This window comes from Monodelphis domestica, chromosome 1 (genome assembly GCF_027887165.1).
Source record: "Monodelphis domestica isolate mMonDom1 chromosome 1, mMonDom1.pri, whole genome shotgun sequence".
In the NCBI taxonomy this organism is placed as follows: domain Eukaryota; kingdom Metazoa; phylum Chordata; class Mammalia; order Didelphimorphia; family Didelphidae; genus Monodelphis; species Monodelphis domestica.
The window spans coordinates 693,080,899-693,095,329 of record NC_077227.1 but is presented as its reverse complement, the minus strand read 5'-3'; the positions used below and the strand labels follow the sequence as shown (position 1 = coordinate 693,095,329).

General features: G+C 49.7%; 1 protein-coding gene across 1 annotated transcript in view; it reads right to left on the bottom strand.

Moving 5' to 3' along the window:
• Positions 1 to 1,429: 1,429 nt before the first annotated feature.
• The window catches only part of CMTM3 (CKLF like MARVEL transmembrane domain containing 3), a 33,875-nt gene continuing 20,873 nt past the window's right edge, over positions 1,430 to 14,431 (bottom strand). Inside the window, exons 3-5 of the mRNA XM_056800567.1 lie at positions 11,101 to 11,196; positions 5,701 to 5,821; positions 1,430 to 5,264 (exon numbers count right to left, since the gene is read on the bottom strand). Coding sequence (XP_056656545.1) covers positions 5,236 to 5,264; positions 5,701 to 5,821; positions 11,101 to 11,196 — 246 coding nt within the window. The 3' untranslated portion in view covers positions 1,430 to 5,235. The remainder of the gene's footprint in view (positions 5,265 to 5,700; positions 5,822 to 11,100; positions 11,197 to 14,431) is intronic.

The following is a 14,431-nucleotide window of genomic DNA, read 5'->3' as shown; positions in this document are numbered from 1 at the left end:
CAGAAAGAGGAGGAAAGGCACAGTGCACGCCTGCTGCGACGGTTGACTAAACTGACACTGCTCTTTGGGAGGAAAACAGGCAAGTTGGAATTTACCTAGATGCTCTTGTTTCAGGTGGTCGTCACATGACCCATAGATCCCCATATTGCTATGTGATGTGGAACATTGTACTGTTATTGTATTGTTAGAAGACCTCAGTTTGAATTCTGGTTCTGTAAATTTTAGTTTTACTCCACCCTGCTTAGTCTTTAGAATTCTAGTAACCAGGAATGTCTACACCCCCACTTAAGGATTAACCGTGAGGAGGATGGCCTGTGACCGACGTGTGCTAACAAGTGCCAAATCAGAAACAACTGACAGACCCCCTAGGCTGTCCTAAGCCATGCTTAAGCTACCATTGGTACATGTGAGACACAGGAAGTGATGTAAAGAACTGCCTATATATTTCATATCACTTCCTGTGGGAGCTCATGTGCTGGCTTGGAGATGTTGGGCTGGCGAGGTTACTGGGAGAAGCTTTGTAGCGGTGGTTAGGTGAGGCATCTTCCCTGAGCGACCTTGATGAGTGGCTGCTGATTCCTCCTTTCCTTGACCTCCTAAAGCACTATCCTCCAAGGAGGCCCCTCATCTTGGAGGGGACCACATGGCTGGAAACTGAGCTAGATTTAATCTTCTGAGGAGGCCTCATGGCTGAGACCTCTAAACTTCCCTTGGCTTAGGCTAGGCCAGAGAAATCTTATACCCTTTCCTCTGTCTCTTCTTAATTTCTTCTTACTATTGTAATTAAATTACCATAGAAATCCCAAACTGACTTGAGTATTTTATTGGGATTGAATTTAAATCCCTGGCGACCACTAATATAATATATTCAGTCAACAACCCTAATTTTACCCTTAGCAGTCCTCAGTAACCCAGGTGACTTTGGATAAATCACTTCTTTTTGAGCTTTGCTTTTATCCGTTAATATTGAGGGAGTGGGACCAGAAGGATCTTTGAGGCCTAACTCAAAGATTCTGTGATTCTGAAGATACATATTGCGGACAGTACAATTATTTTGAGGTCCCAACCAACCATATTGATTAAAGTCAATCAATAGGTAATCACTATGGTTCACAAATCACATTCAACTCTTGTAACAAACACATTTTAAATTTCTCTTTTGGAATACCTTATTGTGTTGGACACTGCAGGGAAGATGATGGTTTATGATGGCTCTTGGTTTATGGTGTTGGCATTGATTAATGGTGTACACACTAGAAGCATAAGGCAAATATGATTGCAAGTGTGGCTCAGAAGTCACAGACAGGAACTCTGGGCTATGAGATTTGGGGAGTCTTCGATTGATTGATTGACATAGTATCACATGGGCTGATGAATGGAAATGTGTTTGTAAGTTTTACAGGTCATGTCAGTCATCAGAACAGTGATGTAGTCAGATAACTAGCATTTATTAAGTATGTATTATGGATCAAGCAGTGTGCTCCGTGCTGAGGAAGCAAATAAGGGTAAAAATATCCCCACTCTCAAGGAGTTCCTGGTCTAATAACAGGAGAGCCAGGAAGCCAACGATGATGCCCAAGGAAGACAGATGCAGGACAAATTGGAGGTAGTCTTAGTGAGAAGACACTGGGATTCAGGAGGACTTGGAAGCTGACTGAAGGAAACCAGTCAAGTTAGGAGGCTGAGTTGAGGAAGGAGGGAGTCCCAGGGGTAGAGGAAAGCCAGCGAAATCCCTGGAGTCAGGAAATGGAGGGTCTTGTTCATGGAACAGCAAGAAGCCCAGTGCCAGTGGATGGAAAAGTATGTGGAGGGGAATAAGGTATGAGAATGTTGCAAAGGTGGGAAGGGCCAGGCTGAAGGGCTTTGAACATCCAACAGAAGGCTTTCTATTTGATCCTGGAGACAATAGGGGGACACTTGAAATTATTCAATGGAGGTGAAGGAAGGGGAGGGTTGGCACAGCCAGATTCATGTTTTAGGAAGATCATTTTGGCAAATGAGTGAAAGATGAACTGGAGGGGGAGAGACTTGTGGCAGGAAGAGCTCCCAGCAGGCTCCTGCAATAGTCCTGGCCTCTGCTTGCTTGGAAGTCCCCTCTAGCACTAAATTCCAGGATTTCATCACGATGGGCCTGAGGCAGATAAGCACAGGATGGAGCTTGGAGTCTTGGAACAGGACTAAACTGGATGATACGTGAAGCATGTTCTTCGGTGGAGAGTATGAATTTCGAATGTTTTTTTAAATGGCTAAAATGTTTGCTGGCCAGAAACTCAGAAAAGTAGAAAAATGAGTTTGTATAGTCAGATGTTATTCCAGAATCCACTATCAGTTTCAGGCAGGATTTGTCCCTGGGAGGCAAAGGGGATCCACTTGCTTTTCAGAGATGGGGGGGAGTGGGATACACACAACATCTCCACGTATGTCTGCTTGTACATTCACACCCAGGCACAACCAAGGAGTCACCGTGGTTTAATCCGGCTTGTCTTTGGGGGGTGGTGCATTGACATGCAGTACAAGTGAACAAGTACAAGCGAAGCTTTACAAATTGAAGGCACTTAAACATTCACATGGGTTCTCAAGTCATAGCAAATGCCATTTACTTAGGGGATTGCTCTCGTAGAAGCAAAGCTTTTAGGCTTACATTTTATATAAAAATGTCTTAAAAGATTATAACACCTCATTTGAGAGAGAGATAGAAACACTATCACAGCTTCCTGGATGATGAGAGGTGGGCCTTCCTCCTCTGCAGAAAGGCACTGGCTACGCCGCAGTTTGCACAGTACTTTGGTCTTGTGGGCCCGCGTGCCCCTAGCCTGCTAGAGGGCGCCCATTTGGACCAAGAGTTCAGCTACCCAAAGCTGGCTGGTGGTTTTGCTGCTCACTGTCTTTCCCCTGAGTTTCTGTTTCTTTATCTGCCAAATGGGGATCCTTATACTTACAGCACCTCGCTCCCAAGGCTGCGGGGAGGGAGACCTCCCCTAAAGAAATGCAACTGTTCTGTGTTCATCGCCTGCTCTGAGGCCCCTTCCAGCCCCGCTGGTCTTTGCTATTGTCTGTTTTAAACAGGGCTAGGGTTCAAGAATGGCTCCTCGCTCCCTCCCTCAGGCCGGTCTATTAAAACGGCATTCTCGCTGCCTTCACACGTGGAAGTAGGTGTGTTTGTACAGATCCCAGGACGGTGAGGAGGATCCACTCTCTGAAATGAAGATGTCAGAATTGCCTGTGTGTACCAAGAACAGAGAGGAAAGAACTCTAACCAGGAGAGACCCCTGCTTTTCAGAACGGCAAAGGCCTCAAGTGGGTATTGCCTCAAAATCGGGGGTGGGGATACGTGTGTGGGCACATGCATGCGTGTGTGCGTGTGCATGTTCGTGTTTGTGAGGGGATGGAAAGAAGGGAGAGAGACAGACGGGGACAGAGAGAGACAGATGGGGACAGAGAGGGAGAGAGACAGAGGGGGGAGAGAGGGAGAGAGACAGAGGGGGGAGAGAGGGAGAGAGACAGGGGGACAGAGGGAGAGAGACAGGGGGACAGAGGGAGAGAGAGACAGACAGGGGGACAGAGAGGGAGAGAGACAGGGGGGAAGAGAGGGAGAGGGAGAGAGAAAGAGGGAGAGGGAGAGAGATGGGGACAGAGGGAGAGAGAGACAGACAGGGGGACAGAGAAGGAGAGAGACAGGGGGAAGAGAGGGAGAGGGAGAGAAAAAGAGGGAGAGGGAGAGAGATGGGGACAGAGGGAGAGAGAGGGAGAGGGAGAGAGACGGGGACAGAGGGAGAGAGACAGACAGGGGGACAGAGAGGGAGAGAGACACAGAGGGGGAAGAGAGGGAGAGGGAGAGAAAAAGAGGGAGAGGGAGAGAGATGGGGACAGAGGGAGAGAGAGGGAGAGGGAGAGAGATGGGGACAGAGGGAGAGAGACAGACAGGGGGACAGAGAGGGAGAGAGACACAGAGGGGGAAGAGAGGGAGAGGGAGAGAAAAAGAGGGAGAGGGAGAGAGATGGGGACAGAGGGAGAGAGAGGGAGAGGGAGAGAAAGAGGGAGAGGGAGAGAGATGGGGACAGAGGGAGAGAGAGACAGACAGGGGGACAGAGAAGGAGAGAGACAGGGGGAAGAGAGGGAGAGGGAGAGAGAAAAGAGGGAGAGGGAGACAGATGGGGACAGAGGGAGAGAGAGGGAGAGGGAGAGAGATGGGGACAGAGGGAGAGAGAGGGAGAGGGAGAGAGACAGGGGGACAGAGGGAGAGAGACGGGGGGACAGAGAGGGAGAGAGACGGGGGAAGAGAGGGAGAGGGAGAGAGAAAGAGGGAGAGGGAGAGAGATGGGGACAGAGGGAGAGAGAGACAGAGAGGGAGAGAGACAGACAGGGGGACAGAGAGAGAGAGAGAGAGAGGGAAAGGGAGAGAGATGGAGGGAGAGGGAGAGAGAGATGTAGCATAGCTCGTGGTACTTTGTAGGTGCTTCATAAATGGTTATTTGCTGACACGGCAAGGGGCAGAACAGGCCTGTGACGTCAATACTGTGGGGCTCTCCCTCTGGAAGCTGCTCCGGAAAGCAGATCAGCCACGTGCAGGGCTTGGAGGCTCTGAGAAGTCGCTCCTTGGGTCCACTGTCATTGATCAAGTATGAGTTAAAGGCACGACAGGAATCTTTTTTGGTAAATGTGACTCCCTGAGACGTTGGCCTCCTCTGGGCCCCGCCCTTGTCTGGCTCACCGGGGGACAGCAGGAGCCTTTTAATGACAGAAAAGGAGCTCCCCTGGGTAAATAGGTATCACGTAGCCTATGTGAGCGGGGAGAGCGCCTCCGAGGCCCTGTGGGACCTGCACCCAGGGGTGTTCTCCAGGCCGCCCCGGCACTGCCCTCCTCTCTGACACACAAGTCTAAATGGCTCGGAGGTTTCTGGAGAGACGTTGACCCAAAGGGAGCTCTCCATTGTTAGAAGTTTGACATGCGGTTTGGGAGAGAGCAGCCAGGAAACCCGACAGGGAAAAGACCCTGGGGACAGAGCGAGGGGCCCACGAAGGCTGCCATGCCTTGTGGCGATGTGTCTGGAGGAGAGCAGAAGGCCTGGAGAGTCCGGTCCTTTTCCACCGCCGGAGCCCTCGGGAAACAGTACCAGAAGGGCAAGCCTCGTGCCCGGTGGCCAGGGCGTCTGGAGGCAGAAAAATAAATGCCGCCCCACCCCCACCCCCCACCCCTGGGTGGCCTGAGCAGGCGTTGTGCAGCCCGGACCGTCTTCAGTCGGAATCGGAATTGGAATCTTCCTCTGAAACGGAAGGGAAAAACTTTTCAGAAACGCCCTTCGGACAAGCCAAGCTGGGCAGGTTGGGAGGCCTCTAGGATAGCCCCGAGCCCCCCCCCCCCCCTTCTCTGGGACTGAGACACCACCATCTTAATGAGCCCCAGGTGGTGCCTCCCGCCCGCCCATCAGCAGCTGCTGGGAATCAAAGGTCAGCCCAGAGGGACAGCAGGCTGAGCTTGGGCAAAGACCTCGGAGCGGGAGGGGAGAGGACTCGCGCTGCAGTAAGAGGGGCCGGTTTTAATGGGTCTGCCTTCTCCTGTGGACACAGACAGCCGGGGATCCCTCGGGGCTGCCCCCTCCCATTCTCCCCTCCTCCTCCTCACTTGCTCCCTCACAGCCCGCCCCCATCAAGAAGCCTCAAATAGGGCAACAAAGCGCGCGTTGGGAGGGATCCGCCTACCCTCTGATTTTTCAGCTTCCGGGTCACCAGCAGAATTTCCTTGCTTGAGAAATGCGGACAGGTCATTGAAGATCACGTAGAAGTCGAAGGCATACACGATGGTGGCGAAGAAGCCGAAGACCTGGAGGGCACAGGAGCAGGCGTCACACAGGCTCGCTTGTGCTTGTGCCTGCCTCTGGAGCGGAGCTGGGAGCCCCGGAGGATGGGCTAGTCCGGCCCTTCCTTCCCAGAGGAGGAACAGAGGCCGACACGCGCGGGTCACCTGCTTGTGTCTGCGGGGGACCCCGACATCGAGCCCTTCTAGGGGAAAGGCCAACAACCAAGGCCAGACATCAGGCCTGGCTCTCCAGGATTTATCAGGAGGCGACATGCAGCCTAAGTGGGTGCTCAAGAAGACCCGAGGAAGGCTTCTGGGACACCAGGGGACTTGAGCCCTGGAAGGAAGCCAGCCGGAGAAGGGGGGGGGGGGGGGCGAAGAGGGAAGGGAAGCACTCAGGCCTGTGAAGAGGATCAGACAGGAGATGGAGTGCCCTTTTGGAGAAACAAAAGAAGCTGGTCTGTAGAAGGAGAGAGGGACCAAGATTTCATTGTTGATCCTGGGGGAATACGGATATTCCTGTAGAGGGGAGTGACATGCAAAGCACTAGGAGCTGGTCCTGCCATTGTTCAGATCCGAGATGCGGGTCTCTGCCAAGAAGAGAAGGGATGTGGCACAGGAGAGAAAACGCCAGGCTGGGAGTTGCAAGGATTTGGGTTCAAATGTGGCCTCAGAGACTAACTAGTGGTGTGACCTTGGACAAGTCACTTAACCCCCTTTCCCTAGCTCTTACTCATCTGGCTTAAACTTGTTCCTAAGACAGAAAGAAAAAATATATTTTTTAAGGTAGAAACGACTTGAAAACGGATTGGATAAGGGGATGGGGTGAGGCATCACACCCGGGTTATGAGCTACATACCCATCCAGACACAGAACTGATGGGCTCCAAATAGCCGGAAGCCTGCTCTTCTCTCATTATTTTTGCTGCCTTTTTTTTTTAACAACATGGCTCATGTGGACCTTTTTGCATGACTTCCTATCGATAATGAGTATTCTCTTTCTTGCCTTCTCCGTGAATGGGGGCAGAGAATTTGGAAATGAAAATTAAAATAAAAAAAGAGTAACTGTGCAGTTAGGAAGAGGGAAAATTTTGGGGGTAAAGATAATGGGTCCCATGTGGGGTAGGTCAAACTTAGGCTGAGACTGTCCCAGGGCCAGCTAGTCTGAGAGTTCCCTGGGGCAGCTGGGGATTCCAGACTAGAAGTTGGGAGGGATGATGGGGCTGGAGAATTTGATCCAAGAGTCCTCTTCAGAGAGGGAACAACGAAACTCTGGGATTGGATGAGACTCCAATGGAGACTGTACAGAGGGGAGAGCATAAGTGAGGGTGACCTGGGGGGAGAGCAGCTATGTAGACCCTTTGCTGGCTCTCAGACTGCCCCCCCCACCCCATCCCAAGTCACAGTCAGTCTGTGCCTCTGCTCAGTCTGGGTTGCCCACCTCACTTTTCTGCTCTCCGCCCAGCCCGATCCTCCCTTTCCTTAAAAACCCAAACAAGCAAACTGACAAAAATCACATGATTATCTCAATAGATGCAGAAAAAGCCTTTGACAAAATACAACACTCATTCCTATTGAAAACACTGGAAAGTATAGGAATAGAAGGGTCATTCCTAAAAATAATAAACAGTATATATCTAAAACCATCAGCTAACATCATCTGCAATGGGGATAAACTAGACGCATTCCCAATAAGATCAGGAGTGAAACAAGGATGCCCATTATCACCTCTACTATTTGACATTGTACTAGAAACACTAGCAGTAGCAATTAGAGAAGAAAAAGAAATTGAAGGCATTAAATAGGCAAGGAGGAGACCAAGTTATCACTCTTTGCGGATGACATGATGGTCTACTTAAAGAATCCTAGAGATTCAACCAAAAAGCTAATTGAAATAATCAACAACTTTAGCAAAGTTGCAGGATACAAAATAAACCCACATAAATCATCAGCTTTTCTATATATCTCCAACACAGCTCAGCAGCAAGAACTAGAAAGAGAAATCCCATTCAAAATCACCTTAGACAATATAAAATACTTAGGAATCTATCTCCCGAGACAAACACAGGATCTATATGAACACAACTACAAAACACTCTCCACACAATTAAAAATAGATCTAAACAATTGGAAAAACATTAACTGCTCATGGGCAGGATGAGCTAACAATAAAAATGACCATCTTACCCAAACTTATTTACGTATTTAATGCCATACCCATTGAACTACCAAAAAACGTTTTCACTGAATTAGAAAAAACCATAACAAAGTTCATTTGGAAGAACAAAAGATCAAGGATACCCAGGGAAATAATGAAAAAAAAATGAGGAGGAAGGTGGCCTTGCAGCCCCAGATCTCAAAGCAGTGGTCATCAAAACAATTTGGTGCTGGCTAAGAGACAGAAAGGAGGATCAGTGGAATAGACTTGGGGTAAGTGACCTCAGCAAAACAGTCTATGACAAGCCCAAAGACCCCAGCTTTTGGGACAAAAATCCACTATTTCATAAAAACTGCTGGGAAAATTGGAGGACAGTGTGGGAAAGATTAGGTTTAGATAAACACCTCACACCCTACACCAAGATAAATTCAAAATGGGTGAATGATTTGAACATAAAGAAGGAAACTATAAGAAAATTAGGTGAACACAGAATAGTATACATGTCAGACCTTTGGGAAAGGAAAGATTTTAAAGCCAATAAAGACTTAGGAAAAAGTCACAAAATGTAAAATAAATAATTTTGATTACATCAAATTAAAAAGGTTTTGTACAAACAAAACCAATGTAACCAAAATCAGAAGGGTAGCAACAAATTGGGAAACAATCTTCATAAGAAAAACCTCTGACAAAGGACTAATTACTCAAATTTACAAAGAGCTAAATCAATTGTACAGAAAAACCAAGCCATTCTCCAATTGATAAATGGACAAGGGACATGAATAGGCAATTTTCAGTCAAAGAAATCAAAACTATTAATAAGCACATGAAGAAGTGTTCTAAATCTCTTATAATCAGAGAAATGCAAATCAAAACAACTCTGAGGTATCACCTCACACCTAGCAGATTGGCTAACATGGCAGCAAAGGAAAGTAATGAATGCTGGAGGGGATGTGGCAAAGTTGGGACACTAATTCATTGCTGGTGGAGTTGTGAATTGATCCAACCATTCTGGAGGGCAATCTGGAACGATGCCCAAAGGTAGATAAAAGACTGTCTGCCCTTTGATCCAGCCATAGCTCTGCTGGGTTTGTACCCCAAAGAGATAATAAAGAAAAAGACTTGTACAAGAATATTCATAGCTGCGCTCTTTGTGGTGGCCAAAAATTGGAAAACGAGGGGATGCCCATCAATTGGGGAATGGCTGAACACATTGTGGTATATGTTGGTGATGGAATACTATTGTGCTAAAAGGAATAATAAAGTGGAGGAATTCCATGGAGACTGGAACAACCTCCAGGAAGTGATGCAGAGTGAAATGAGCAGAACCAGGAGAACATTGTACACGGAGACTGATACATTGTGGTACAATCGAATGTAATGGACTTCTGCATTATGCACTATTATGCACTAATGCATTAGTGGCAATGCGGTGATCCTGAACAACCCGGAGGGATCTATGAGAAAGAACACTATCCACATTCAGAGGAAAAACTGTGGGAGTAAAAGCACAGAAGAAAAACAACTGCTTGACTGCATGGGTCGAAGGGATATGGTTGGCAATGTAGACTCTAAATGAACATCCTAGTTCAAATACCAACAACATGGAAATGGGTTCTGTTCAAGGACACATGTAATACACAGTGGAATTGCGCATGGACTATGGGAGGAGTGGGGGGAGGGGAGGGAGGAATAGAATATGATTTTTGTAACCAAGGAATAATGTTTGAAATTGACCAAATAAAAAACTAATTAATTAAAAAAAAAAACCCAGCCAAGCAGCTTCCCTGGGAAACCTCCTCTCCACCCTGGCCTCCAGTGGTCTCTTCCTCCTGCCACTCCATTTCTGGACGGAATAGAGATCCATGAAGGAACCCAAGGACGTTTCTCGTAAAGCTCCTTCTCAAATTTGTGCCTCATTTGTCCAACTAGGACAATTTCCTCAAAGGCAGGAACCATGTCTTATTCATTTGTTGTCTGATTTGCAGGGGAGCCCTTTGCTTATTATTGAAATTTATTTAAAAAAAAAAACCCTCACTTTCCCTCTTAGAATCACTACTGCATACTGATTCCAAGGCAGAAGAACGGCAAGGGCTAGGCCATGGGGGTGAAGTGACTTGCCCATTTGAACCCAGGACCTCCCGTGTCTAGGACTGGCTCTCCATCCCCTGAGTCATCCAACTGCCCCCTATTATTAAAATTTATATTTCACTCCAGGTTCCCATCTTCACCTCCCATCAGGACCCGTTCAATTCCCTCTGCATTTCCTGTTGTGCAGCTCAGAAGGTTGCTGGCTGCGGCATGGAGGGGGCCCGGCTATACCAGGAGACCACACGGTCATCCCGTTGGAAAGCATCAAACAGGAAAGGAGCAGCCTAGAGGAGCGCCTGGAAGCTCCTCACCAGGAGGCGGCCCACCAGGGCTTTTATGCCCAAAGTTTTTCTAGGGCATCCAAAGGATTTGCTCTGTTTGGTGGGAGGAAGTCCCTAATGAAATCTGATGTCTTTGGAAGATTTAGATTCCTTAGTTCAGGGCTCAGCACACTGCCTGGAATCCCTTGTGTACACGATGCTCCTTGGTCCGTTAATTGTCTAACATGGGAAATGAGACACCTGAATCTGAGGCAAAGACAAAGGTCACTGGGAAAAGAGATGTTCATTCAGACCCAACGGAACAGGCTAAGATGAAAAGCCTGGACACGGGAGGGCCTGGGTTGCAATGGGACCTGAGACACTTCCTAGCTGTGTGACCCTGGGCCAGTCCCTTCAACTCATTTGCCTCGCTCTAATCCTAGAGCTGTTACTGGGTTTTAGAGATGGCTTCTGACCTTAGCCGGTGGAAACTGGTAAGATGTTCAAAGGGGACGGAACCTTAAATAACGGGCGGGGGGAGGGGGAATGGACGTTCAAGGGCTTACTCCACTAAGCACTTAACCTGCATCCTTTCCTGGGATCCCCCAGCCTTCGAGGTATAGCTAAGTACTTCTACATCCTTATTATACAGAGAAGAATCCAGAGTGAGGAGGTGACTCCTGTGGGGTCCCTCAGCCAATAAGTGCTCTCCCGACTCCTCTCTGGCTGTGGTGGCATGGAAGCACCCAGACAGAACCTCCCCATTTATCCCTCCAATCCCTGCTCTCCACCACTTACTCCAGCGGCTTTGGAAGCTCCATCGGAATACTTGGAAATGGCGGTAATGGAGATGGCAAAGTAGATGATGGCCGCTGTGATACAGCGAAGAAAGTCCTGGAAGAGAGCAAGAGAAAGTTATCCGAGAAATAGAAGGGGAGACCAGAGCCTGGAGCGGAGCAGCATGGGAAGGCTAGGGGAGGTCCCTCTTCTGAGGACTCGGACCAGCCCGGCGCTCTTCCCTCGCTCTTCCCTCTCTCCCCGTCTCTGTTCCCTCAGGAGCCCGCTGGAGCCCTGCTAGGGAGCATATGTTGTCCACAGAGCAGTGGACTATACAATGGAGGCTGTACAGGACATAGCCCGGGTCCCCCGGCTCTGAACAAGGGAACCCCAGAACCCAGGGGGACACGGGGCACTCGTCACAGGCAGGGGGGCTCCCTTTGGAGGAAGGGAAGTGGATCCTGATGGAAGGGACATGGAAAAGGATGTTTTTCTAACAAAGGAGCTCGAATTTGGTTCAGGAGCCTTCTCTGAATGGGACTGTGTTTCCCATCTCTCGGTGCCTCGCCAGGCCATCCCCCCGAGGAGGGAAGATGGATTGTCTCCGGACAGCCAACTGCCCTTGTAGACACTTTAAGTACCGAGGAAATGCTTCCTGAGAGCCTATCTAAATCTAACTTCTTGATAGGGCCCTACTGTATCCTGGTTTTGCCCTGTGGGGCCAGAAGGGAACAAATTTAATCCTGGAATGTCGCCTCTTGGTGGCGACACCCCCTCACTTCCTGTACCTTAGAGGACTTGGACCAGAGATCCTTCCAAGAAAGACCTTTGTGGGTCCGAAAGCTGGGCAGGAGAAATGGGATTTTCTGGTGTTCGTGGAAATAGAAACATTCGCTATGAATAGGAATAGAAATGTTAATAGCGGCCAAGAGGAATAGTAATGGCCATTTTCCTGAGGTCTCCTTTGGAGTGAAGCAAAAGACTCGAGTTTTAGTCAGTCAATAAGCAGTCAGTAGGCACCCGGCTACCTACCCAGGTCAGGCATCGTTCTAAGCACTGAGGATACTGAGGCAAAAGACAGTTCCTTGTGGAACAACGACGTCCCAAAGAGATACGGACAGGATAAAGCTGGGCTCGTCCAGGGGCGATCAGGAAAGCCTGGGGGGGAGGGTGTTCTGCAGGGGCTTGAAGGGAAGGAGGGAGAGAAGTCCAGGAGGAGAGCCAGTGGAAAGGCCTAGCCTCAAGAGAGGCAACAGCAAAGAGGCCAGGATTGGAAGATGGGGAGTCCCCCCCCCCCCAAGGGCCTCTTATTTGGCCCTGGAGCTGTGGAGAGCCGCTGGAGTTTAGGGACTTTTCCTGAGGACGGGACTAGGGCAGAGTGGCAAGCCTTCCCCTCAGGACGAGTTGGCTGGAGCCTAGTCTAGAGGAAGGCTAGGCTGGCAGAAGAGTGAGGCATGGGGGTGGGGGGCCTGGGCAAGGCCGGTGCCCTCCTCGGTCCTGGAAGAGGCAGCGGGAGATCCATGGGCGATGTGACTGGGCGGGAGCCTTCCTTAAACGCCGCCGGCCCCTCTCACTAGCCTGCGTGTGTGCAGCGCTTCCCTGTAGTTCACAAGCAGTTTATTATACCACGCAGCATCTAAGGCTGGGTGTCTCCACACACAAACCGAACTCTGCATCCCTCCCAAAGCTCCCATTCTCTGAGCTCCCTGCCACCGCCGCGGATCCGCTTCGGCCAGGGCGACCCCTGGTGGTCGAAAAGGGGAAGGACGTCCTTTGCATTTTCCTTGCCGTGCTTCGGGGCAGCAGTGAGGGGCAAAGAGGTATGGTGGGAGCCTCTGGGCCGCCAGCCCGACCAAACGGGGTCGGAGTCGGGAGGCCAGGCAGAGTAAACAGGACATCTTCGTATTAGGATTGGTCATTATGAAGAATATGGCCCCATTTGTTGGATGCTCAAATGATAAATTGAAATGGGAGCACAGATATAATAATATTTTAAAACCCCTCCCTCGGGGCTTAGAACTGATACTAAGGAATGGTTCTAAGACAGAAGAGCGGGAAGGGCTGGGCAATAGGGGTGAATGGCCAGAGAGGAGGGGTCCGAGGCCACATTTGAACCCAGGACCAGATGTGGCACTCTAGCCACTAAGCCATCTAGCTGTCCACCAAGCGAATTATAATGGTTTCATTCCCTTCACCATCTGGCTCCCACAGCACTCTCCTTGACTCAGTGCTTTCCAGCCAAACTTGCCTTCTTCCCAGAGCTCCTCACACATCTCCCATCTCCACGCCTTTGCCTCATTTGTCAACCAGACCTGGAATACTAGGATCCTCTCACCTTGGCCTCTCAGACATCCCTTGTTTTCTTCAGGACTCAGCTCAGTTGCTGAGTTTCCCAGTGCCCCTCCCCCCATGACCTTATTCTTAGTCTATGCACATTGGGATATGCCATCTTCCCTTGATGGTCTGTAGACCCAGAGAGAGCAGGAGGGATTTCCTTTTTCTCGGTGCCTTCTGCTCTGAGCACAGGGCTGGGTGTGGTGGTATGGCTTCATATGTGTGTATTGATTTGGGACCTTTAAGGTTTATAAAATGCTTTCTTGAAAACCCCATGAGGTCAGTGGTACCACTGAAAGAGCTGCCGGGGAGACAAAGTCCAAAGAAGAACCGGTCCTGGCCCTCAGGAAGCACCACCTGCAGGAAGATGGTGGAGAGAGAGTGGCCAGAGTCCAGGAACCATGGACGGGCTTGGCTGGGCAGACTCGGAATGTTGGGGTGTTGGGGGCCCTTTTACCCCCATTCTTGTTAAGGAGTCCCTAAAGCCCCCCAATACACTTTTTCACTCTCCTCACAAGCCCCCCTCATTCCTCAGGGCCTGCCTGGTCCCTCTGGTCAACAAGCATTTCTTGTTTGCCAGGCAGTGGGCAAAGTCCTGGGAGGACAAAGAAAGGCAGAAATGGATCCTGCCCTCAGGGAGCACCCATTGTAGTTGGGGAGATAGAGGGAATGACTGTGGACTGGGCAGATAGGAAATAGCCTCTGAAGAGAAGGCCTGCAGAAGAGGGGTTTGAGAAGAGCCTTGAAGGAAGCATGGAGGGATAGCGTCCTGGGCTTGGGGGACCATGAAAGATCACTGAATTTGGAGTCAGAAGCCCCAAGTCTGAATTCTAATTCTAGGACCTCCTGGCCTGGGGGAAGTTACCCTGTCCTCACAGGGCCTCCGTTTCTTTCTCTATAAAATAAGGGATCTGGACCAGACAATCTTGTATGTTCCCTTCCAGTTTCCCTTTCAGCAGGTCAGTATCTCCTCCAAATGGGACCGTCGTCTCTCCTCCCTCCCCACCCCGATGCCATC